General features: G+C 36.7%; 1 protein-coding gene across 3 annotated transcripts in view; it reads right to left on the reverse strand.

Moving 5' to 3' along the window:
• msh3 (mutS homolog 3 (E. coli)) overlaps positions 1-26,466 on the reverse strand; it is a 67,081-nt gene that overhangs the window by 36,845 nt on the left and 3,770 nt on the right. For all 3 annotated transcript variants that reach the window (XM_083526631.1, XM_083526630.1, XM_083526632.1), the window contains exons 5-15: positions 26,310-26,426; positions 26,084-26,201; positions 25,126-25,259; positions 24,440-24,606; positions 11,737-11,867; positions 9,140-9,248; positions 6,975-7,059; positions 6,554-6,663; positions 6,008-6,140; positions 1,937-2,124; positions 1,442-1,610 (exon numbers count right to left, since the gene is read on the reverse strand). In XM_083526631.1, the coding sequence (XP_083382757.1) occupies positions 1,442-1,610; positions 1,937-2,124; positions 6,008-6,140; positions 6,554-6,663; positions 6,975-7,059; positions 9,140-9,248; positions 11,737-11,867; positions 24,440-24,606; positions 25,126-25,259; positions 26,084-26,201; positions 26,310-26,426 (1,461 nt within the window). The remainder of the gene's footprint in view (positions 1-1,441; positions 1,611-1,936; positions 2,125-6,007; positions 6,141-6,553; positions 6,664-6,974; positions 7,060-9,139; positions 9,249-11,736; positions 11,868-24,439; positions 24,607-25,125; positions 25,260-26,083; positions 26,202-26,309; positions 26,427-26,466) is intronic.

Below are 26,466 nucleotides of genomic sequence, written 5' to 3' on the forward strand. Positions count from 1 at the left end.
CTTACTGTAAATTATCATGCAGTGTTTCAGCACACACTGGTATAATTCATGTAAGTGCAGTTTCCCTCGCAGCTCAGGCAGCTGATTGCTGCATTAAAATACAAGCCCTTTCACTGAAGCACTGCTGCCTGCTTGATGAGCCGAGCTCTGATGGAGACATGTGGACGGCAAACAGGGCTGAAGTGTTAACATGGAGAAAAAGAAAAAAGACAATCACAGAAAACTAGCGTGATTTCGCTTGGGGATGAGAATCAGCCAGTGTCCGCACACTGCAGGAGAAGTTGAAACTAATAGCTTATGCAAGAGTTTGGAGTGGAATGAACAGATGGAGAAGCAGGCCTGGAACTCCACACAAACTGTGACATTTTAGAGATTGCCCTTTTGCCTTCCACACTATGACAGAGCGGCATGCTGAAAAAATCTTGCCATGTTGTTCCTCATTTAAATAAGCGTTTGGATGGCATGCTTTAAAGCGAAAAAGCAAAAACAATCGTACAAATAAAATTGTCATATTTAAAAGCCATTTTGTTTGCAGCCCAATTTACAAACACACAGCGACTGTTCTGAGCCATCTTTAAAAATTTTTACATCAGATATACTGCCTGCAGACGAATGCACAGTCCTTCTATAATGCTGAAAATAAAATATATGGCACTCTCAAGTCAAGCACTCGCATTCAGACTCGCTGTGCTTAACAATGTAAATTTTTAACACAGTTACATGCAGAATTATTGGCACTTTAAAATAAAAAAGGCCACACTCGGTATGTGTATGAGATATACACGATTCTTGGTTTTTGTTTTATGTTTCCTGAAGGTGATGATGATGGTGACGATGTGGATAATAATGAGGGTGAATGATTATTAGCATTTAGCATTAGCATTAATTATGCATTATTTCTCTTTTCTGTGTGTTGTGAGGTATCTGTTCTTGTTTGAAGTTTAGTGTTTTGGGGCTGTTATATGCTTAGTGTATCAGCTCTCATGAAGATTGATGATATCAAATTTTTTCACCAGCTGTCTGTATATTTTCACCCAAATCCTGTCTGCTTTTGCAGGATATTAAAATGTAGCACATCTTGAAGTGCTTTTCAACCTTGTTAGACATTACAGGAAGAGGTTGTTGATGCTATTGTCTCTTATGAAGGCTTCATCCTTAAGTGTAGGAGGTGCAATTTGGTCAGAAACCACTATTTTGCAGAAACAAATACACAACTTTCTGAAAGGTATAATTGGATTGAAATGATATTACAATACAACAATACAGCAGCTCTATATGTTGACAAAAATAAAACCAATAATTCAGGAGTCTAATGCAGTAGCATCGATCTAAACACACTACTCTGAGATACATTTATTGCCTGTACATTCATACACTATTGGTGTTTAGAGGAAAAAGAATATAGAAATATAAAATGGCACTAATAAAACTGTTCTTGTACCTCTTGTCCAGAAACGGTGGCGTAATCCAGTGACGGGTTTCGAAGGACGATGCGTAATTCTCGCCGATGATCCATAATTTCGGCAAGAACAGTCTGAATTTCATCTTTTCTTTCCTTAATTACAGGAAAATCTGTCAGGTCCTCAAAAAGCTCAGTTTTATTTCCAGTCCTGGAGGACAATAAATAAATAAATAAATACTGTATATGCATACTTATTTTAAGGTACTGAAACCTAGTTTAAAAAGGTTACAGATTTACAGAAACTTTGATTGATGCAATATGTATTTGTAATAAAATACTTTACAATGTACACACATGATAGATAGATAGATAGATAGATAGATAGATAGATAGATAGATAGATAGATAGATAGATAGATAGATAGATAGATAGATAGATAGATAGATAGATAGATAGATAGATAGATAGATAGATAATTAATGAATTAATTAATTAATTAGTGGTTATGCATTATACTCTTAGCCTTTACGCACTTGGCAGCCTTTTCATTGAGCACTGTGAATAAATTGTATGTAGAGCTCAGGAGCTGGGGTGTGTCCAGAAGCAGGTTTTTTAAAAGAGCAGAGCTGAGCTGTGATTGGATAGCGGGTACAAGGGCTTGGAGTTCTGCACTCAGTCGGGACATGGTGCTGCTGATGAGGTAAAACTCCTGAGTGGAACACTAAACACAGAAAATTATAATTGCGAATGGAGGACAAGGAATTTTGCTAGATCATGCACAATATATTTTAACACATGAATCAAACATAATCCAAAGCATATTCAATAGGCAAACCATTGTTTTTCATTTGTTAGGTCAAGAACCAGTTAAAGCTTGTAGTCTGTTTAGAAACATATACCGTATTTTCCGACTATAAGCCGCTACTTTTTTTCCCACGCTTCGTACCCCGCGGCTTAAACAACAAGGTAGGCTACTGTTTAGATACAAGCCGTTGTAACGCATTGAGTCTGGGTGAAGGGAGAGCTCGCTAACTCCAGTTGCAACAGAAATCATATAAGCACAGACAGGTTTCCAAAACTCGTGCTTTTTTATTTTTCTTGGCAACAGCATTACAGGTTAGTCAAAGAAACTTAGAAATGAGCATCAGAAAATAATAAGGACATATTCCTTGGCCTTGCACACATGCCGTAATACCGGAAAAATGCGGCGGCAGGCTATTCCCAAAATACCACTCTGCTCTTAAAGGAGCCACAACATATTTCACCAGTTACACCGTGTAACAGACACTCTCTTTCGTTAAAGCCTGTGTAAAGTTCATTATTTTTAGGATGGGGGGGGGGGGGGGGGGTTGGGGTTGTGAATGGAGGGCGAGGCCAGGAGCAGATAGACATGGGATTGCCTCACCTAAAACCTAAACCTTTTCCAGTGATCGGAGGGGGCATTTAAGGAAGAGAATGTAGAGGGGTGAGTGTGTGTGTGTGCCAGAAACGTGCTGTGTAAGGCACTAAGCAAGCAGACCAAAATAAATAAAAGTGGCTGAAAAGCCTTTGCACCTGACCTGTCGTGGCGTTCCTTATTCCCGTGCTCATACGCTCTCCCACAGTTATTTGTCTACATCTGTCCGTTTCATTTCTGGCAGCACTGCAAATGATTTTCAAATATTCTGGAAGAAATAGTGCCATTTTTATATCTTTAGACAAATTGAAATTCTCACTATTCTTCTCTTTGAACTCTCCAATTCATTCCCTGTCAAATCGGACCGAGATCACAGCAAGGTTGAATGACACAGCGGAAACAAGCTGGTGAAGGCAGGTTAATGAGGGCAAACTTTCACCATAACTGCCATCCAGTATTCACAGAACTCCAATGCGTCTCTGTACACCATCTATTACACCTCATGTCATTATGCAAATAGGGCCATGTGAAAGAAACACACCATTGAGCACCTTCCCCGTAGCCCACCTGCCTCATTCTGGAAATGAATGCATCGGAGGAGAATTTCACAGTGAAAGAAATTACAGCTTTCTAATTACAGCCAAGCAATCCTTCACTCACAGCTAAGAAATTTTGAGTATAAAGAAAAGTACAAGACATGTTTGTCAATGTCTTAAACCTTTAGAGAAAGGTAAACAAAGCCAAAGAATGAGTACCGTATTTTTCTGACTATAAGCCGCTACTTTTTTCCCCACATTTTGAACCCCGCAGCTTAAACAACGAAGCGGCTTTTTTAATTTTTCTTGGCAACAGCGTTACGGGTTAGTCATAACTTAGAAACTTAGAAATCAGCATCAGAAAATAATAAGGACATAATCCTCAGTCTTACACACACGCAGTAATACCGGGAGAATGTAGTGGCAGGTCATTCCCAAAATACCGCTATGCTCCTAAAGGAAGCGCAACATATTTCACTTGTTACACCGTGTGTAACGCGTCTTTCGTTAAAGCCTGTGAAAAGTACATTAGTATAGACAGGTGCGGCTTATTTATGTTAAAAATAAAAATATTTGTTAAAATAGTGCGGCTTATATAAGGGTGCGCTTTATAGTCCGGAAATTACGGTACATCCTTTATACCTTTCTGTTAGGAAAAAAAAAAAAATAATTTCTAGTTGTACACTAAAATTAATATTTAACATAAAAAATATGATTACGGAAATTCCTATACTTTTGTTGTACGAGTTAAAAATCTAATTATCTTGTGTGTTGTTTGCATTGAAAAATAAGATGAAAAATTAAGCCTTCTGTGGTCAATTCATCTAATTAATGCCTTACTGGCATTCACGTCTGGTGAGAATCAGACAGGAATCAAGCACTATTATTGTACAACAGCCAAAGTCTTTTTAGAAACACTGCTTTGGTACAATGTCCATTTTTCAAAAGTGTTATACAAATAACCCAAAACAAAAAAGTCACCAGAAAGTGCCAAACTATACTATGAAAAAAGAATGCAGCTTTTTAATAACATAATTGTAAATAGTCGAGGATCCAATAAGGTTTTTTTTTAATGTAAGACAATCAGATTGGCTTGAATGTGAAATATTCTCTTAGGGAAAACAGATCCTAAAGTGGCTATACTTAATACATAAATACATATACATATATAAAATATACATATGCAAAAACTAGTCGATAAAATAGTTTATAATCGATAAAGAAATTCGTTGTCAACGATGGAAAATGGATGAAAATGGTATAGTTTAATGAAGTGCTATTGTATAAACTATTTGTTTGCTAACTTCAGGACAGTTGCACTAAATCTGTTCTGTCGTGACTCACGAGCATCAGGTTGCACGATCACCTCGCTCGTGACAGTGATGGATTCAATTAAAACGGTGCAAACAAACACTAAATCTAAAAGCAGCAGTAGTAAAAGATCACATTTTTAGTCACTGTTTTTTATCCTGTTAACCTGGTGCGTTTCTCTGTTTCATTCTCTTTTTATAGCATTTGTCCGTTTTTAAACGTGATTTACTGCAGCTTTACTACGTTCAAACGCTTGTTTTACGTGTTTATATATTTATGTATATGTAATTTATTTATTATACCAAAGTCAATTTTTTTATATTCTAGATGCTTATATCTTCACAACTGAACACAATGTCTAATTTTTTAGTATAGTGGTCAACTTGTCATCTGCAATTTTCATTTAAACAATACAAATGTTTACACAATTTACACCTTGCCTACTTAAAAGCTTTTTTTCCACCCCCAGAAAAAAATTAGTGAATTTGTTCAAGGAGAAATTCCCTATGCATTCCTGAACAAAAGGCCACTATAAGCTTTAAAATGTCAAAATTAAAGCTAGTTAAGATCAATATCTGGCTTTTGTATTTTTTAAAGTACACCTTTACACATAAATAGGGTTCTATATGATTAAAGTAGTCAAACAGCAATTTTTTTAATCCAGTTAGTCTGGGGTAAAAACTAAACAAAAAAATTAATCAATCATCAAAATATTGGATTAGTTGCCGCCCTACATACATACAAAATATATATACACTATACTTGTACCCTTCCTGATCAAGTTTAATACTAAAAACCCTTAAGGGTGTAAACTTAACCTTTTTTAACTCTAGAGATTGGGTGTTACATTTGTTTTTGTGGGTTTGTTCAGACAGGTAGCTCAAATTATTAATATTTTATTTTTATTTGATTTGCATGAAAAAGAAATCTGAACTGTAAAATAGAAAGAATAAAAAAAAAAAACATTGTTTTGGTTTCAAAACATTTTAAAATGGGGTTTCTGGAGCTGTCAAATCTAATTTGGTGCATTCAGGGCAAACTAAGATTAAGAAGGGAGAGGACCTGGGCATAGGGCAAAGAAATGATGGTCTGTGGCATTGCTTTGTTAAAGACGGTCCTTTTTCAATGGCTGATGTTTGCACCAAATACGTTTAGATTGCTTGTCATTTGCAACACAGGCTATCAAAAACAAATTTACGACTTACAAGCAAAATAAAAATTTCCCTGCTGTGTGAGCAAAATCACCTCTGGTGCTGAGGAGTTAGAGCTTCCCAACAGCAGAAAGAGAACAGTCTTGATTGATTGCAGGTTTCGACAGCACCTACGGCGTTTTGGTAAAGAGGCCATTCCTCCAGTCATACCTTCTTATGATAAATGCTGCAGAGACCTCTCTCCAGGTCTGGCAATCGAGTGAGGAGGGTCTGGATGGAGGGCAACACAACAGACTCGGAGGAGAGGATTTCTGCCACAGCATCCTGGCGTGAAAGGATCTCTCTGATAGATGGTTTAAAAAAATAAAATAAAAACAGTGCTGCATTTGAACATATTACACAGGCTAGAAACTATATATAATGTTCAAATACAAAGACATTTTGCCAGACCAGTGCCTTTCAATAATGATAATTTTTTTATCATTGGGAAGCATGGCACCATCTACACAATGGACGAGATTTACTCATAAATCCCAGCTACTAAACATGCAATGTTTATTTAATATTTTGTAATAATATATTTAAAAATATTTAATAATATATTTAAAAATATTTTTTAATAACCCTAGTAGCTGATTATGCCAAATTGATTTGCAATTATAATTTGATCGACAAAGATCTATCTAGTTTGTTTTCACCAACACGTCACAAAATGTCCAGGGACACTGTCCAGTGCTGTAGACTAAGGACACTTACGATGTAGACTTTAGAGGTTGGCTGAGCCATTTCTTTAGCAGCCTTTTCCCAAATGGAGTACGTGTATGATCGAGAACCCAGAGCAGGCTTCCCTTCACTGTGCCTGTGGTCTGCACGAAAGGAGAACATGGTCATTAAACTGGCGGTTTAGAGTTTGGTATAACGGAAACGCTTAAAATGAGAGAAGACCGTGGCGTTAATTAAGTGAGTCATGCTGAGATGAGTTGTTGGAAAACGCATGGCATTGTGTACTTGGATGTGTGCAGTCATTAGAACACTTAGGGAACTGAATACAAGAAGAAATATCTTACAGGAGTGGAAGAAATCATGCATATGTGTACAAGTATGTCTGTTCTACACTTATTTAAATATACGCTAAATCATTTAATGACAATCACACACGTTATTGTTGTTGTTTTACCTGGTTGCAAAAGATCTCCAGGTTCTTCAGGGTAGTGGCACTCAACAGCATGTGGTCCGCATTGCTCGACAACCTCTTAAATGAACTAGAACAAAGATTTCCTAACACCAATTAATTATTTTCTTAAAAGAGAAACCATTAAATATAGTGTAACACACCTTACAGAGGCAAGCAGTCGCATGCAGCAAAGACAAACAGTACAGACCAAGGCTCTCATTTCCGGTTGCCATGCATGCTAATTAAGTGTCTTTCTGGGAATCTGAGGTCAGGTCCCTGTTATTTCCTGTTAAAAAAAAGTCTTTATACAATCCTTAATTACAGTGTGTATCAAGCAACTTTCTTAACACTCTGGCCCACTGAACAAATTGCGAATCAGCAGCTTCCCCCCTGTGGCATTAATAGAGAGGTGAGGGAACAGTAACAAACAGTGGCACTTGTTTAAGCATACAAAAAAAAAAAAAAAAAAAACAGCTATGAGGTAAAACAGTATATTCCAGTGGTTAACTTCTACTTCTTCTTCTTTCGGCTTCTCCCATTAGGGGTCGCCACAGCGGATCATCCGTCTCCATACCCCCCTGTCCTCTACAGCTGCCTCTTTCAAACCTACTACCTGCATGTCTTCCCTCACCACATCCATAAACCTCCTCCTTGGTCTTCCTCTTTTCCTCCTTCCTGGTGGCTCCATCAGCATTCTCCTACCGATATACCCCATGTCCCTCTTTTGCACATGTCCAAACCATTACAATATACATACACACATTATATATCTCACAAAGTGTGTATGTATATTGTAATTGTGCAAGGTACATGTACAGAGCCAATAAAATGCAGTGCCACAGAATTTACCAGCGCTGTACAGTTTGTTGCTGGGATCACCTTCCACTCCTCCATAATGACATCAAAGAGCTGCTGGATGTTACACACATGCCGCTTCTTCATCTTCTGCTTGAGGGTGCCCCATTGGCGCTCAATAGGGTCTGGAGACATATTTAGCCACTATCAACTTCACCTTCAGCATCCTCAGCAAGGCAGTTGTCATCTTGGCAGTGTGTTTGGTGTTGTTATTACGTTGGAAAACATTCTGAAGTTAGCGTTTCTGATGCTCTACTTCAGAAGGTCACAGTACATGTTGGAATCCTTGTTTCCCCTCAACAAACCGCAGCTCCCCAGCTACCAGCAGCACTCATGCAGCCCCAGACCATGATGCTACCACCACCATGCTTAACTGTCTGCAAGACAATTTTCTTGGTGCTCCTTACTTGGGTGTCGCAACACATGCTGGACACCATCTGAGCCAAACAAGTTTATCTTAGTCTCATCAGACCAGAGGACATGGTTGCAGTTATTTATGCTCTTGGGCAGGTTGTTTTCAACAAGCTGTTTGCAGGCTTTCTTGTTTCTTTTTTCCTGGGACAACAGCCACGCAAACCGACTTGTTGCAGTGTATGCCGTATGGTCTGAGCACTGACAAGCAGACCTTCTGTTTCTGCAACCTCTAAAACAATGCTGGCAGCAATTATGCAATTTTTTTATGAAGCCAGCTTCTGCACCTGATGCACAGCATGAGGACTCTACTTGGAAAACCTCTGTATGACCATGGCAATTGTGTGTGTTTATACACACACACACACACACACACACAGTATATCAATGATCAATGGATGACCAATCAATGACATCAATGAACTGGCCTACAGTTATCTACAAGAACTTTTTCCAACATCACATAATACTTAACCTCTAATAACAGGGTGCTACAGTATTTTTTCTTTCAGTTTATTTACCTGAGGCAAAAGAATTTCAGAAAGACGCTACAAAATGGCTCTGCTGCCCTTCTGTTGCCTGGTGGAAATTTGTTTTTGAAATTTTGGTATGATTCAACAAAAAACGTGAGCACATATGAACTTCAGTTTGTAATGTGTGGACATCACTTTATTAAGGACATGATGTTCCAAAGAGCAGTTAATTTTTGCCACATTATGTAAAAAAGTCTGTTAATTAAAAGAGCCTTAAAAATAGACCTTCGTAACATTAGTATGATAATGTTGAAGGAGAACCATAATTATTGTGCTTATTTCAAATAAATAAGACATCTTTCTCTATTTTGCTTTATTGCATTAGTGTTGTTTTGTTGTGTGGAAGTAGAGCGAGTAGTGCTGAGGTACCTTGAACATAGCAGAACCCTCTCCAGCTTGAATTCAGTCAGATACTGGATCACTGGCCCCAAACAGCAGACGATTTGGCTCTCTAAACCTAGATAGAATGGAGACGAACCTGTGCAGACAACAACATATTTGATGATGGCTGTTAACTCTGACTTTCCATTTCCACACTTGGTTTTGATAAGGGCCTTAAGATATTATTTACATCACTTTATCCTCATTAAATAATTAATTGAGGCCGTGTGCTTTGTGGAAGTATGTGGAGTCATCTGAAATAAACCACTCCTATCAGAATAGAGATATTTCATCATAGGATAAAGATGATCAGTCAGAAGAATGTATTCAATAATTTTGCAATGAACAGAGTCCCTTTAAATGTGTTATTCTCCTGTAGAACTGACCCAAAAGGAAATAACAGAACATGGTGTTCTAGTTTTAGGTCATTTTACACCAAGAAACATCTAAGAAAAAATTTATATTATCTTGAAGGTTAAATGTAAACAAAATGCTCTGTTGACCATTGTATAGATGGCTGACTGAGAACAAAAGACTTGCTGACAAATTAGGGTTTTCTGTACTTCCTCAATGTTAATGTGATGAAAATAAATTTGCTGACAAAATATACACAATATAGATAAAGTTCAATGGACACAAGATTCATATGTGCTTTTTTAAACATTCCACATTTAGTCTCTATTTGCTGTTATAGTTTTTAATCTTCTGGGAAGATGATCTACTAAATTTTGGAGTGTGGCAGTGGAGATTTGTGAGGAGGCCTGGGGTGCAGTCAGCGTTCCAATTCCTCCCAAAGTTTTTAAATAGGGTTGAGGTCAGAGCTCTATAGCAAGCCATTCAAGATCTTCCACTCCAACGCATGTACACCATCATGGATCTGATTTTGTGCACAGGGGCACTGTCATGCTCTGACTGGTTTAAGTCTCCTGGTACAAGAGAAGGGAAAATGTGTAAAGTATGTCTGGACGCATTAGCATTCAACCAACTTTTCTGGTAACAGATTTGTAAAGACCCACATTTGAATGAAAAAGTCAGGTGTCCAAATACTGTATATTAATGAAATTCAATTAATTTCAAACCATTGTTTGTGAAATTTGCCAAATATCATTGTAAAAATGCAAACAAACGCTGTAAGAACTCGAAATATACAGTGAGGAAAATAAGTATTTGAACACCCTGCTATTTTGCAAGTTCTCCCACTTAGAAATCATGGAGGGGTCTGAAATTGTCATCGTAGGTGCATGTCCACTGTGAGAGACATAATCTAAAAAAAAAAATCCAGAAATCACAATGTATGATTTTTGTAACTATTTATTTGTATGATACAGCTGCAAATAAGTATTTAAACACCTGAGAATGTCAATGTTAATATTTGGTACAGTAGCCTTTGTTTGCAATTACAGAGGTCAAATGTTTCCTGTAGTTTTTCCACCAGGATGTGGCAGGTCTTTAGGTGACATTCGAAGACTGCAACAGTAGTAACTCAGCTGCATGGATATCAAGTGGAAGTTCATGCAGTTGCCAGAACAGAGAAATAATTCTGAAAGCATGTTTTTTTTTTGTTTTTGTACCCTGAGAGATGGTGGGACCAGTCAAGCAGTGGTTGAGGGTAAGATGCTGCACGAAAAAAAATCACTGCATACACAGGTGACACAATGCTGCTTTGCTTTTCACACCAAAAAAGCAGGAAGTAACATATTTGCTTTAATTTGGTGTTTGTCTGCATTATGTGCAACCAATCAGCAATGAACGGCACTGTTAGACTCACCACCAAGTATCAGTTGTTCATGCTGGTAAGAGAAAAAAACTAAAACAAAAATCTAAAAACTGACTGTTACTCAGTTGTTTACACAAAAAAAAAAAAAAAAAATTTAAAAGCAGTTTCATTTCACAATGCAAAATATTCAAATTATTTTGTTTTGTATAATGAATGTTTTTAAACTTTTTTTTTTTAACGATAAACCGATTTTAAAATGAGAAAAGAATCAAATATAAAATGTAGCTGAAAAGGTGCACATGTATTTTCTGATATTCACTTAAAACAAAAAGCAGCTACTCAAAAAACAGTGTCTAAGCAACACTTTCATTAAGAAACTAAAATCCTTAATCAAAAGTCTAGTAAAGTTTTCTTTTGAGACTCTGTGCCGCATGAAAAACGACAGACTCAGACCATTTGTAACGCGTGTTTTTCACAGGGTGGAAGACATCCCAGAGAGAAAACAGGCACCATCAGAGAGTGCATCAGTGCCAGTGACACAGTGAGGTAATGAGTCGTGTCTGGAGATGGAGACCAGCCCCGACGCAAAGTGATTTAATCTCAGATTTGGCAGGGAGGGCCAGGCTGGTACGTCCTACACAGCTCCAGCCTAAAGACAGCAGCCATTGATCCACCTGCCGCCTTTCCCTCCAAGAGCGATTTTCTAATTACAGGACAAAGCCCACACACTGACCCCCATGTCAGGCTGACCAGATAACTCTACATTCAAAAGGCCAGGTAGGATGACTCGGAGGGGGCAGTCAGGTATCAAAAAGACAGTGTAGAAAAGACACACACCCACATGTACAGAGAAAATAACGACAATTACCCTTTTCCTGATCTTCCGCTGTCTGAGGCGTCACACTGCTATACAAGTTGTTGATGGTCACCATGGCAATGAGGTATTCAAACTGGGAGCTGTCTCGCTTCTCAATACGAATGCGATCATCTGCATGGGTACTGTCAAAAAGAGTTAAAGAAAATTAAAGATTTTTACAGCAAATACTTTATAGTCTAACAATACTCTAAAACCAAAAACCTGTTGCATTCTCTCCAGTTTGTCTGAGACAGAAAGCAGTCTTTGCTTTGTATTTTTTTTAATGAGCTGTGTAAAACCTGCTGAAGGAAAAATTATTAACATACGTTTTATTTTCAGGTGATTACAATAATCAGTACGTTAGACGAACTTCTCAAATCTCTGTTAATGAATGAACACCAGTGATTTTAAGGTCAATGGAAACATTAATGACTTTTTGTCATAATGCAGATTAGTTTCTTGGTCTTCAGTCTGCCTTTATTCCATTAATTAGGAAGTAAAATTGATGACCAACAGCTTACATATCCTGGACATTGTCTGCCCATGTATTTTTTCCTCAGAGGAAACAGTGAATTAAACAGAGAGCCAGACACACACGCACATGCTGCCATCACTCCATTCACTCCTTCATTCAACAAGAGCACAATTTCAAGGTCCCTCGCTCTTTTTGTCGGCTCTTTGCAGTTTCCGGGGCAACCGTAGCACGTGCGCGCGCACACACACACGTGATGTGTACAAATGTATCTAACGCAAGCTACCTTTCCCCCCTCCCTGCCTTTCAGTGATTTTTGACTTGTCCATAAATAACAAATGGTTGGAAAGACGCATCACTTCGCGCAACATCCTGGCACACTACGTGAACGGATTCTCTGAGGGGCTGAAGCAAACGAGCACAGAGGGGAAGCTACGCGATGACATATGACCAGAGTATGAGGGAGATGGAGAGGAAGCAGGAAGAGGCCTTTCAAAACCAGTGAGCAAAAATCAATTTATACCATGAAATATCCATATCCTTGAGAACTCCACACGCGCAGTGCTATAAAATACCGCTCGCGACTCTATAAAGCGCAGAGCCTCGAATGGAACTTTATTTATTAGCGCCATTCAAAAGGCTACAAGGTGACATCAGGCTTTCCAGCAGTTACACCTGGGCTCTTTGAATCAGCTCCACATAACTGCCATGCCTTATCTAGGTATTCCTCATATAGAGACCTTGAAGTCTAAAGTAAATGTCCACAAAATCTTTTATCACAACTATAAAAACAAGCTACATTTGTCTTTTTTGAAATAAAATGCTATTTTTGTTTTTAATTCCTATTCAACATTTAGTTCCTGTTTGCTGTTCTAAAAAGACTCCACTTTTCAGGGAAGATGTTCCACTAGCAGTCCAAGTCACCCCAAAGGTGTTCAATAGGGTTGCGGTCAGATTTATATAGAAAGCCACTCAAGATCTTCTACTTTAACTTATGTTAACCATATCTTCAAGGATGGTTCATGCTTAATGAATCTTTGTGTTGGAACGGGTATGGGTCTACTCATTAATATGAAAGGAAACATTGATGCTGCCATTTTAAGACATCCAACACAATGATGTGCCCCCAAATTTGTGGTAACAGTTTCGGGAAGAACAACATGTAGTTGGAAAAGTCAGGTATCCTAATCCTTTTGTCCATATATTGTAAATGTCTTTGTAATGAAGGACAAACACCTGATTTTATTCATCAAAATTCATAGAAACAGAAATTATTTAAACTCTGTGGTGTATGAGCAAGGAATACTGTTAAACAAAACATCCAGTGATTCAAACACAGCTGATAAATCAACTCAAAAGCTCTGCTAATAGTTTACTAATTTACATTTAACCTGCATATAACAATATACCCCCTTATACATGAAACCCACCCTAATTTATGTACGGTAGATGCTACAAAAGTAAACCCCCTAAAAAAATAAATAAATAAATCTATCGGATCCTCAAAGAAATTAACTAAAAGCGTTCCAAAAAATAAAATTAAAAAATAAAATTAAATGTGTATAAAGACAGAATAAAATATAAAAAACTATATTTTACAGTTATAAACGTGTTGGGTTTTAAACGTGAGAAAAATCAGGTAAAATAAAAAAAATAAAAAATAGAGGCTGATATCTAAATTATTTTTTCTCTTTCTTTTGAATAACTTGATCAGTCAATTTTAGCTAAAGTCAGATTTTGACCATGGTAATCAGTCAAGCATGTGAGAATAAAAATAAGGAAGTAATGGGAGAAACATGCCAAAAGGACATTCCAGATGAAAATTAGGTCTTTATGCCAAAAAATTCTATGTTTTTTAAGTGCTTTATAAAATTAAAAAGTCTGTGGTGCACTCATCCAAAACACCATGTTTTCCAGCCCAAATCAGCTGCACTCTGCATCTCGTATGCAAATGCATACAAAAACGAAGTTGAACTTTTATCCATCAGATCTAACAAAATCCAACTTTAAATAAAAGCCACTGACTTTTACACAAAACTTTTCTGAATGCTGTAGTTGTGACTGCTTCTCTTACTCTTTTAGCTCCACAGAGCACTCTGGAACATAGTGTTTCTTTTCAACAGTGCTTCAGATGGAAAAAAATAATAATCTGTGCTGATACACCCACTTCTTATACGTTGGTGTACGTGTTTCTGGTTTTAGCGAACATCAGTGGATTCAGCCTACCGTTTCATTTTGAAGAAACGAAGATGGAGGAGGAGAAAGCTTGGGCATGGACGATATCCACACACAAAACACACAAGCAGGCTTTGTGGTGTGAGACCTTTATAACAAAGTTAAACTTGCATTCAGTGGTGAAGCAGTGAATTTAATTTGGGTGTCAGTTAAATTAGATTTATAGACCATTTAATTTTTGGACCAGGAATGGGTAAAAGGAGCATCTAGGTGCAAAGAACACCACAAGGCTGGCACTGGACAGAAAAAAAAATAAATCCTTTTTCTGCATGCTAACCCTTCTTGAAGCTTAAGAGGTTACCAGACACATTCATAAAGCTTGGCAGAAATTGTGGATTTCAACCATGAAGGTCACCATAGAAACATTTGACCTCCAACTCAGGCAATGTACAGTAAGTCTCAAGCAACTCCAGTCTAACACAAAATCTACAGTAGGGGGACTATGGAATTTTGAAGCAACTAACTGCCTTAAGAGAGTATTTTGGGACTCTAGAGACATGCCACCCAATGTGCTGTAATGGACTACAAAACAACTAGTAAATGTATCAGTGGAAACTGAGTTCTTGTGGACCATGCAAAGGCAACAAGCAGGATTTTATGTTAACATTTATTTATTTTTTTTAATGAAAAAAAACCTAAAACTGGTGAGGGTAGTCTGAGCAGGTTTTCTTGCTTTTCCAAGAATAACCACAACTGGTAATGTGTTGTTCACTAGAAAGGATGTCCACACTTTTCCGGATCTGAACTACAAACTCCCTTAGTGTCCCTGTGTAGTAGGTTCAGGGTATCCCTATAAATCAGGCTAGTAATGTGTTTGCCACAAGGCAGTTGATTGGCTAGTTGGTGGGGAATTTGAGAAGGGGAAGAAGCATGTGAATAGCTAACCAAAAAGTAGTAGTTATAATGATAGAAAATTAAGGAACTCTCTAGTTAATGAATGTTTTGGTACCCCATAGCTATATATACAGTGAGGAAAATAAGTATTTGAACAACCTGCTATTTTGCAAGTTCTCCCACTTAGAAGTCATGGAGGGGTCTGAAATTGTCATCGTAGGTGCATGTCCACTGTGAGAGACATAATCTAAAAAAAAAAAAAATCCAGAAATCACAATGTATGATTTTTTAACTATTTATTTGTATGATACAGCTGCAAATAAGTATTTGAACACCTGAGAAAGTCAATGTTAATACAGTGCAGTCGTCCTGTCCCATGTGCAGAAAAACACCCCCAAAGCATGATGCTACCACCCCCATGCTTCACAGTAGGGATGGTGTTCTTGGGATGGTACTCATCATTTTTCTTCTTCCAAAAACGTTTAGTGGAATTATGACCTAAAAGTTCTTTTTTGGTCTCATCTGACCACATGACTTTCTCCCATGACTCCTCTGGATCATCCAAATGGTCATTGGCAAACTTAAGATGTGCCTGGACATGTGCTGGTTTAAGCAGGGGAACCTTCCGTGCCATGCATGATTTCAAACCATGACGTCTTAGTGTATTACCAACAGTAACCTTGGAAATGGTGGTCCCAGCTCTTTTCAGGTCATTGACCAGCTCCTCCTGTGTAGTTCTGGGCTGATTTCTCACCTTCCTTAGGATCATTGAGACCCCACGAGGTGAGATCTTGCATGGAACCCCAGTCCGAGGGAGATTGACAGTCATGTTTAGCTTCTTACATTTTCTAATGATTGCTCCAACAGTGGACCTTTTTTCACCAAGCTGCTTGGCAATTTCCCCGTAGCCCTTTCAAGCCTTGTGGAGTTGTACAATTTTGTCTCTAGTGTCTTTGGACAGCTCTTTGGTCTTGGCCATGTTAGTAGTTGGATTCTTACTGATTGTATGGGGTGGACAGGTGTCTTTATGCAGCTAACGACCTCAAACAGGTGCATCTAATTAAGGATAATAAAGGCAGACTAACAGGTCTTTGAGGGTCAGAATTCTAGCTGATAGACAGGTGTTCAAATACTTATTTGCAGCTGTATCATACAAATAAATAGTTTAAAAATCATATATTGTGATTTTTTTTTTTTTAGATTATGTCTCTCACAGTGGACATGCACCTACGATGACAATTTCAGACCCCTCCATGATTTCTAAGTGGGAGAACTTGCAAAATAGCAGGGTGTTTAAATACTTATTTTCCACACTGTATATTTATATATAACACAATTCAGAGCTAAGGTAATTCCATAATCAATGTTTGAAGTTTCATAAAGTGCAGAAACACTTCAGAAACACAAATCAAAGCGAAACAACACGGCACAATTTCCTATGCACAACATGAACAAAAGTCGGCAGGTGGCCTGTTTCGTGGGTTCCATGTTATAATAAATGTTCTTGGATGGTGCTCAATCGTAGGCTTATCTCACATTGTTTTGTGAAGAATTGAGCCTGTCGCCAAGTTTAGAGATAATTGGCTTGGATTGGCTCTGCATATCCCAAGAGGAAATGAGATACAAATTGGTATGCACCATTCTGAAAAGACAGGATATTTGATGTTGCCTTATGCTTTTCGCCCTTCCTCAAACATGGTCGCAAAATGTAAAATCAAATTGAACACACACACACACACTTTTGGTATGCAAAAGAAAAATCCTCAAATTAATTAATTAATATATATAAAAATTATTTTTTATTATTATTTTGTTTTTTAAAACAAACTAATAAAACTTAACGTTGGAAAGTGCATTCTGATAAAAGTCAGCAAATTAAAACAAAAAAAAAAAAAGAACAAATTCCATTTAAAAAAAATTGAGATCATGAGTCATACACAAACTTGCATGAATGAGCAATCATAATGGCAGCATACACGACAATATTATTTTTTTAACTCCATTGTCATTATAACCTCTGATCAGTTTTATCACAGCAGCATTTTCTGTCTTTGTGTAGCACCTCTACGGAACATCACACATGGAAAACGAATGAAAAAAAAAAAAATGAAATTTTTATCAAAACTATATATCTTTTTTAAATCGCCATCAAGACTATATCTTGTCCCCTGGCTACAAAAATCCTTTACGAAAAGATGTGACATGGCCTTAGTCGTAGAACAGTTTAAAAAAAAAAGAACAGTACATTGATACCATGTTGTTTCCCGAGGTGCACTTTGAGCCAATAAACAGTAACAAGCATGCACTGGGGTAAACAGTTGGCACCTATTACACGAAAATTCCCCCAAGGGTCTCATTACACACACCACAGCAATCCCTAGGCAACCGTTGCTTGGGTGGCAATCTTGGCAGCACATAGATAATGTAGGAGTTCAAAAGCTCAGCACGTGCTGATCAACCACCAAAGATTCCTGTTTACATGATGGTGCAGTGCACTGAACTTTGGAGATGAGAATCATGTACATTTGTACATGCACAAAAGTACCATGCCGTCAGACTGCATGGCAAACTGAAGTACTACTGTATAAAGACATGACAGCAACCAAGATGATGTGTTTCTACTTTGCCAGTCAGAAGCTCAAGTAGAATGCAAACTCCCAAGTTCAAAACATTCATCAGAAGTTTCACAAAAATACACATTTTGAAACCCTTTGGATTAGATTTAGATCGATTTTAAGGTACACGACAAACATTTAACAGGATACATATAACTATGTAAATAATAAATGCTAGTCAATGAAATACTCTATAATGCTGCTAAATACAATTCAAGTAAATGTTAAACTGTATAAAGATAGCAAGCACAATGCTAATCCATGTTATAGGTCAATATAACTAGTCAATGTCATACTGAATAATACATATGAATATAATGCTCGTCAAAGTAACCCTGTAATGCTAGTAAACAATGCTTAACAACATATTGTATATGCTGGACAGCACAGGTACTTCTGGCTAATTGTCACACTTTTTCTGTTTCACACTGAATGAAAAATGTAATGCTTTACAATGCAAATGACTATCAGCAATAAGCAGAAGGTCAGACACACACATATTTAAAGCAACAGTGTATACAGGCTGCTAATACTCGACAAGTCTTAGTTCCGGGGCAGCATAATTGTAGTGCCCTTTAAAGAGTGGATGCGGATGTAGACATGCCTACACACTCATTTGACCAATGCTGAAGTGAAAGGAGCACAAACCTTGCCCTTCCCTCCACTTATATCCAGGAAATAAGGTAGTGATAAAAAAAAATATTCAGATTATAAGTGATTCAATTGTGGCTAGACATATTGGAATAGCTTAATAATCATAGATTTTTGAGGCTGTTAAAATTGGATGGTTGTGAAGAATAGTTAATGAGTTTGAAGAATAAACGTAAAAGAAGTGACCATTTGACAATGAAAAATAAGTGCGAGACAAATTTCTCACACACAATGCCACCAACTGGGTCTTTTAATGCTTTGTATCTGAATTCATGCAATAAGCACTATTTAAACCATTAGGTAAGGTCAGGTCAAGTTTAGTTTAGTTCTTCTCACCCATTTTCACACACCTAGTAAAAAATTTAGAGGAAGAAATTCTGACTCTAATTTTTTACTTCAGCATCAATGTTTACAAAGCTTTTTTAATTTTTAATCCAATTTTCTCTTTGTTTGTAACTCACCAACATTGTTCCTAAATTTAGTTGATTCTATTGCCCCAATTTTAAAAAGATTAGCAACTAAATAAAAACCACAAGAACCCTTACCAGGTAGTTACTTAGGATGAAGGAGTTCCTTACACCATATTATTATAACATTATTCATTCATTAATTCATTGCACATCACATGTTAATGGCCAGTTTTTATGCTTTTACACTTCAATAATACACATTGAGGTGGCACGACACCACAGAATGGAAAGCACAGCCATTACAAGCAAGCCTTAAACCACAGCAATTCACCAACAACAACCATTTTAACTAGAGGTCAACCGATAGTGGATTTTTACCAATAGCTAGGTTGGATTGTACTTGCCAATAACCGATAATTCAACTGATCTTAAAAAACAGTTCTAAATCATGAATATGTGCTACATAAAATAAATGTGAATATATGAATTATATTATTTAATATTGAGGACAATTAAACACATGCATTCAAACTAAATAAAAAAATAAGAATAAATAGTTACATCCAAAACTAATACAAATAAATAAATAAATAAATAAAAATAAAAAAGTGGCATCAGTGATTCGGCTCTAGAGACAGCTCTTGTACTGTATAACGTAACCCAGAAAAACTATCGTTATAGATTCAATACCATTCCAGTGAGTGATTATCGGTTTCAATTTATCTGCAAAACCAACATTGTTCATAAATTTTGTTGTTTCTATTGTCTATCTAATCAGTCGACCTCCAATTTTAACTCTATCAAGTTAGACTACCTTGTTAGTTCCTGCCAAAATTTACATTATAACAGTGACAACCAGTTGTTCACTTACAAGTAGTGACTGATCGTTCATGAAAGATTTGTTCAATTTGAACAAATCTTTAATGTGACTCAGAAGAACTAATAATCTCAAAGAGTAATTCTTTTATTTGCTTCTAGACACAGAATTGAGTAAATTACCTTTCAACTCTTCTAGTCCGAGTCGTTCGTTCTTTTATCACATGAATCCCATAGAGGCTACACAATGCAACAGATCAGGGTTTTTTTTGGTCCAAACCAAAACTAACGACACAGACCAGAAGATATAAAGGGTGAGCTACTTTATCATAATTTGTCCTTAGCTGCATGGTCATATTTTCATTACTGGAACTACAGTAATGAAAATAGAGTCTCAAACTACACTTGAGACTCTTTCCATGAAGGATACAGTACACAAGACCTCTTAAAAACTTCAATCTGATTTACTTTGTTAAACAAAACATTTAACAAAATCGAAGTATACTTAGATGTAAATGTAAATTATACATCCTACAATTCTTTGTGGTACTAAAGCAACAATACAATTTTAGAAAGAGCGTTCATCAATCTATTATTAATTTAATGGCTGGTATTTCTGCTCGAGTCAAATTAATCTGCACTTTCTGAATAATCAGGTTCGCAACTGAGTCACGAGGTCAATTTGAATAATGCATTCATATTCATATTTGGCTGAATGAAATCATGCGCCTGCACCACTTCAATAGAGAAAAATTATATCATGATTACAAAAATTGCACATCCAATGGTATATCTTCCAAGCTGTACACATGCCAAACTCAAAAACAAACAATGCTTTTAACATTCATATCACAAAGCTAAAATTAGTTGTGACATAAACATTTACTAAATATAAATATTTTGGTCTTTTATGATGCAACCTGTTTAAGACAGCACAGCTACATGTCTAGCCTGGAGATATGTTGTGTGCTGCGCTCTTTTAGAAGTTTCCTCACAGAAAGCTGGCAAAACTTGCAAAATAATTGGCCCCTCACACAATACAAACCAGACATGCATTTCCCTAGGACATGTAATTAATGATGTGTTTTTGTTTTTCAATCATTTAAAAATTATGCGACGAAAAAAAAACAAAAAAAAAAAAAAACGCAATATTTGAGAGAAACCAAAAGGAGCTCGGTATTTAGACGAAACAAAGCCAAAATGAATTGCAACATTGTAAGCAGAATAAAAAAATTTTTTTTTAAGTTTAAAGCTGCACAATTCAACCTTTTTGGCATGTTACTAGCCATTTACACTGACAGTATTATGTCAGATACAGCAAAATCTTAAAACATTCATTAGTCTAACAGTGTTCTATCAAATCCCTCTTAGGCATCTGTGCCTACAATATACACCATCGTTAATTACATTCTCATTACTGCTATAAATAAATTATTATTCATGTGAATAACATCATTTCAATCCTACCATGCACGTATTTACAAGGACATGGTGTATCTTCCAGATTACATGTGACAGCAGATTATAAACACAAACATCAATATAAAGTACATCACGTTATGTGGCGAAATGCTGAAACTTGCTGGCATGCTGGAATGTGATTTGTATAATCTCCTGTCAGATTAGCATATTCAAGTGTCTATTTCATAACATGCTACGTAAAGTCACCTGTGTACAGGCTGGTAGCATTTGTGTTCTACTGGCAGCACGATAGAAATAGAACGCAGCTAACGAAACCTGCTTAGCAGATAGTGTGTAGGAGAGATAGATTCACCCACATTTCAGCTTGTGCACTGCAAATGTGTGTGTTTTTAATGATAATATTTATATTTCTTTTTTGGCTTTGCCTGTTCATTTCATTCGTTCTTTCGTATCAACATTGAACAAAATTATAAACGCAACACTTTTGTTTTTGCCCCCATTTTTCATGAGCTGAACTTAAAGATCTAAAAATGTTTCTATGTACACAAAAGGTCTATTTCTCTCAAATATTGTTCACAAATCTGTCTAAAGTGTTTGTGAACACTCCTCATTTGCTGAGAAAATCCAAGATGCTGATTGGACAGCATGATTATTGCACAGGTGTGCCTTAGGCTGGCCACATTTAAAAGGCCACTGTGCAGTTCTACTGTACTGGGGGTCCAAAAAACCAGTCAGTATCTGGTGTGACCACTATTTGCCTCATATATGCATCATATATAGAATAAGAATAATCATATTAGATGAAGAATAATATATAATCATAGACCTTGCAGCTTGCATTAACATACGGCTTCTTTGGGCTACAACCCACATTACACAATATAGAAAGGTACACCCAAATAATAACTAGGACTATGTTCTATGGTCAAACTATTTTTACTGCATTTGTTAATAGCCTGGCTTTATGCTTCTTTAAACACACTGCTTAGCTTTTGCTTTAGAACAGCACAATCCTTTCCATGTAATATTTATGTATTTACTGCCTTCTGGGCTTTAAAACACAACATAAAGTTATTTGTTTATGGAAGGAAAAAAATATAATATTCTGTCCAAATCTTTTAATCACTAGCAGGCAAAAGTGAGGTTTTCGTCTGCCACTGGTTCAGATATTTTGGTACAGACTATGTTTTTTTTCTTCTTCTTCTAAACACAAAGTCGAATGATGTACATGAAGCTCAAGTTTCATGAAAGAATATTTCTGTTTTACCCTCTCTAATATTAACATAGTCAGCAGTACCCAGAGCTACTGTAATGCAACAGATCACAATCATATTAAAACAACACTTAACCTTCTACAGAACATCAGTGTGTAAAAGCTAAACTGTTAATATACACACTTGTGCAACCAAACATGAACCAAAGTTAAACAATAAACCATCTTTCTTAAAATTAAGGTGTACAGCAAGTGGAGTAAGCCTGACAACAACATGCCACATGAAGATAGACACTGTTGTTCACCAACACGGAGATTAAAAACAGAAAGAACAAAAATTGGATCAGGTCTGAACCATGACAACAATGATCCGGTTCACACTCTAACATTTTCCTTTTAACACTGGACTCAGGGGGTCTCGATGTGTGTATTTATAATGAGTGAATCTAGCAGTGCTTAGTCACTGCATCCATTCAAGTTTACAGCATCCAATAGTAATCATGATAAACAGACAAAGACATACATAAACAATATTAATTATTGGCGTTAAGATCAATTGGATATTTATTTCATATTTATTACTGCACCAGGAAAGCAGTATATCCAATGAACACACACAGGATGAGACACCAGTCCACTAAAAGCCCAGCTGTTAAAATGTTAAACTTCTGATCAACAGGTTGTGAGTTGAAATAATAAATGATACAATTTTACATAAATGTAACTGTAAACGTAAGATGTAAATGGCAATGCTACTGCACTCTACAGTTGAAGTGGAAGAACACCTGAAGTGAACACCTTCGGAATGAATTGACCTCCTCGTCAGATATCATGTCTGAAATCACTAATTCTCTCGAAGCTGAACACAGAAATCCCCACAGCCTTGCTCCAGAATATACTGTAGTGAAAAGCTTCGAAAGACAGAAATGGAGTTTACATTTACAGTAAAGGTGGGACTAAATATGGAATTGGACACTAAAGAATGTATGGTGTGAAGTTGTGAAGGTCGTTCACCTATATATTGTATACTCATACAGTACCCCAACAGTGCCCCAAGCTCAGAATTTAACTATGGACCAGTCAGATGTGATGCAGCAATGCTACCTGCTGTGTCAACCCATAAACTAGTTTTTTCATTAAATAAGTATAATCATACAAGCGCATTTGTATTTAAATACCAGTTTCTGTCCACAATAAATAAATAATTTTCCTAATAAACTTTGTAAATGTTCTGGTAAAACATTTCAATTTAAACAAAAAGAAATCATAAATAGACTGAACTGCAATAAATCTCAATGATCACATCAAACTAAAATCACACAAATATAGCACTGTAATTAACCGGTTCGTTTAAGGTTTAACAAACTGCTTCGAAATCGAACTGGATCATAAAATCGACTCTCAACAGCAAGAAAATGAAAAGCGCCAACTGTTTGAAGTCATTTACTGACCTCTCATGGTGACTGGCAGTAACTGCATATCAGTGAACCAAAAACCATGTTTATAGGTTTATGTATTTTGTAATATGAACAATTAACAAGGTTTACATAAAAATAATACTAATAAGCATTATATATTATGCTTTAACAGCTTATTGAGACTGGGTGGACTTTCAGAATGAGTATGAATGTAGCTGCACTAAACAATGAAACAGTTAAAAGAGGCTTGTTCTGGAAATCTGTTTCATTTTTATAGATAACTGAATAAAGAGACTGTGTAAAGTGCTTGATGAACATATTGAAATACAGTTGGACAAAAATGTGAATTTCTGAACATGGTGCAATGTTTAAAGTTTCAGTTTCCCCCTTTTAAAAAGTAAATAGCTGTATTGAAGATAGACAGATAGATTTTTGTCTAGATACACAAAATAGATTTGCTGGCAAGAGCTACAGAACACAGTATATCAGGTAATGCTTTGTAACTCATGTACATCGCTCCCAGTAATACATGATGTGTGTTTCACCATAAATATTCAGCTAAGAATGGACTGCCTCATTATTGTCAGATTTAACATGTGAATGCTAATATAAAAGCATAGGTATCTAACCTGGCCAGAGCAATAGTGCGCAGGAGGCGCTCTGTGGTTTCGGACAGATTCGAAGGCACCAGGATCTCTACAGGTTGGATCCTGAGAACTCTGGCCTCCAGTTCTGAGCGAGATGCGTTATCTTTAAAACAGTCAACCATCACGTCACCAATACTGGGCTGCACCACCTGAGACACAGAAACCAGACGACAACATAGACAGTCAAATTCATAGTCATAATCTACATATACCCTATATAAACAAAAGAATATAAAACCTGACTTCAGCCATATGTGGTTCTTCCCAGCTACTGCATAGGAGTGTCTTTGGATGCAGTAACATTCAAGTTTTTTAAAAGATGCCCAGTTACTATTTTGTGTTTTAATCTTTCATGTCAAAAATTAAATGGAAAAAACATTTCCTCAAGCACTCTCTGAGCAATTCCATTTCCTTTTCACACACACCTCCCACGTTCTTGTGTAACTGAATGCTAACTGCACTGCTGCTAGTCAACCAATTTGCAGATACAAAGCTGCACTAAGCTGGAGCTGTAGTTCAGACCTCCGTCATTGGAATCATATGTAGTAAAGTAAATACTCATTTTAATCATTTAAATTTACTGGTGAAATCTTGTGACTGATTGGTCAAATGAAAAAAATTCCCAGGGGGGAAATAAATAAATAAATAAATAAATAGAAACCACTTACCACCAAGCCCACAGTAAGCTCCTTACTGTGTTTCTCCCAGCTCTCACTCACACACATGAGGTAGCTGCTGGCTGTGTCTGGCACTACATCTTCAGCTTGCTCCAAGTCCCCTAGCTTCAACAACGAGTTCACATCTGAAATACAGTGAAAACATTCATTACCACTAAACGCACAATACATATATTTTTCACTTTACACACACACATGCGCACTCTAGCACTAACTAATCAATACAATGAATGTCTTACAACAAAAACACGTTTAACTTGGATATCAGGAGAATTTTCAATTGGAGAAAAGTTTTTACTGAATAAATGAAGCATAAAAAAAATGAACAGTAATAACTCTGGTAATGCAGCACAAAAACAAAAAACATTTAATACTTCAACACCATTCAATTCTGTCTGGACTGTGGCTCATCAACCGACTTCAGCATTAAATAAGACAATGGCCTGAAGCATACGACTGGGTCTGCCCTGTCACCACACCAAATTCTTTGGAAATGCTCTGGGATGAACTGGATCACAAGGTCCCAAAGAAATATCCAACTAGTGAAGAACACCCAGCAGCATGGCATAGTATTTCAGCTTAATGTTTGCAGAAACTAAATGTCTGAATGCAATGAGTGTGTAAACTACAGGAGGATTTTTTTTCAATAAAAAAAAAAAAAAAAAAAAAAACAGTCCAACATCTATACATTTAGATATTTGTTTGGTTAAAGTACATTTTACTAACATTAAATTAACTAGTTTGTTGCATATAAACAAAAGCAATATGCATGTGTTTCTCAAAACCCATAAAAGACTGTGTTTCCAAATATTTGGAAGGCACTGCATTTTTGGGTGTAAGTAGACTGACAGGTTTGGAATAAAACGTAAATGTACGCAAGCAAGAAACATGGCATCAAAAATGTAATATTAGCGAGTTTTTGATCCAAAGGAGAACATTTTATACACACCTTCCCCAACCAGTGTAGATTTGGTATAAAGTGCGCTTAGCTGCCGGGTGAACAGAGAGCTCTTGTTGGCACTGGAGGCTTTGATTGCTGTTGTTTCTGTCTGTTTTACAACTCCGACCTACACCAACAATCATACATATACACATATTACTAGTTTGGACTCTACATATCTTAGCAAAGAACTCATCCCAACAATAAACCAGAGACAGAGAACAATAGTACTGACTTTGTAGCCCTGACAGACGAGGCGGCGAACATGCACAAAAAGGCGATGAGCAGGGATGCTGGCGGTCATGAAGTTATGATCCAAATGGCAAAAGATGTTTAACTCCTTTGCTGCAATCTGCACATCAGCACAAGAGGATAGGGATTTAACTATTCGA

This window comes from Silurus aristotelis, assembly GCF_946808225.1.
Source record: "Silurus aristotelis genome assembly, chromosome: 23".
Classification (NCBI taxonomy): Eukaryota; Metazoa; Chordata; class Actinopteri; order Siluriformes; family Siluridae; genus Silurus; species Silurus aristotelis.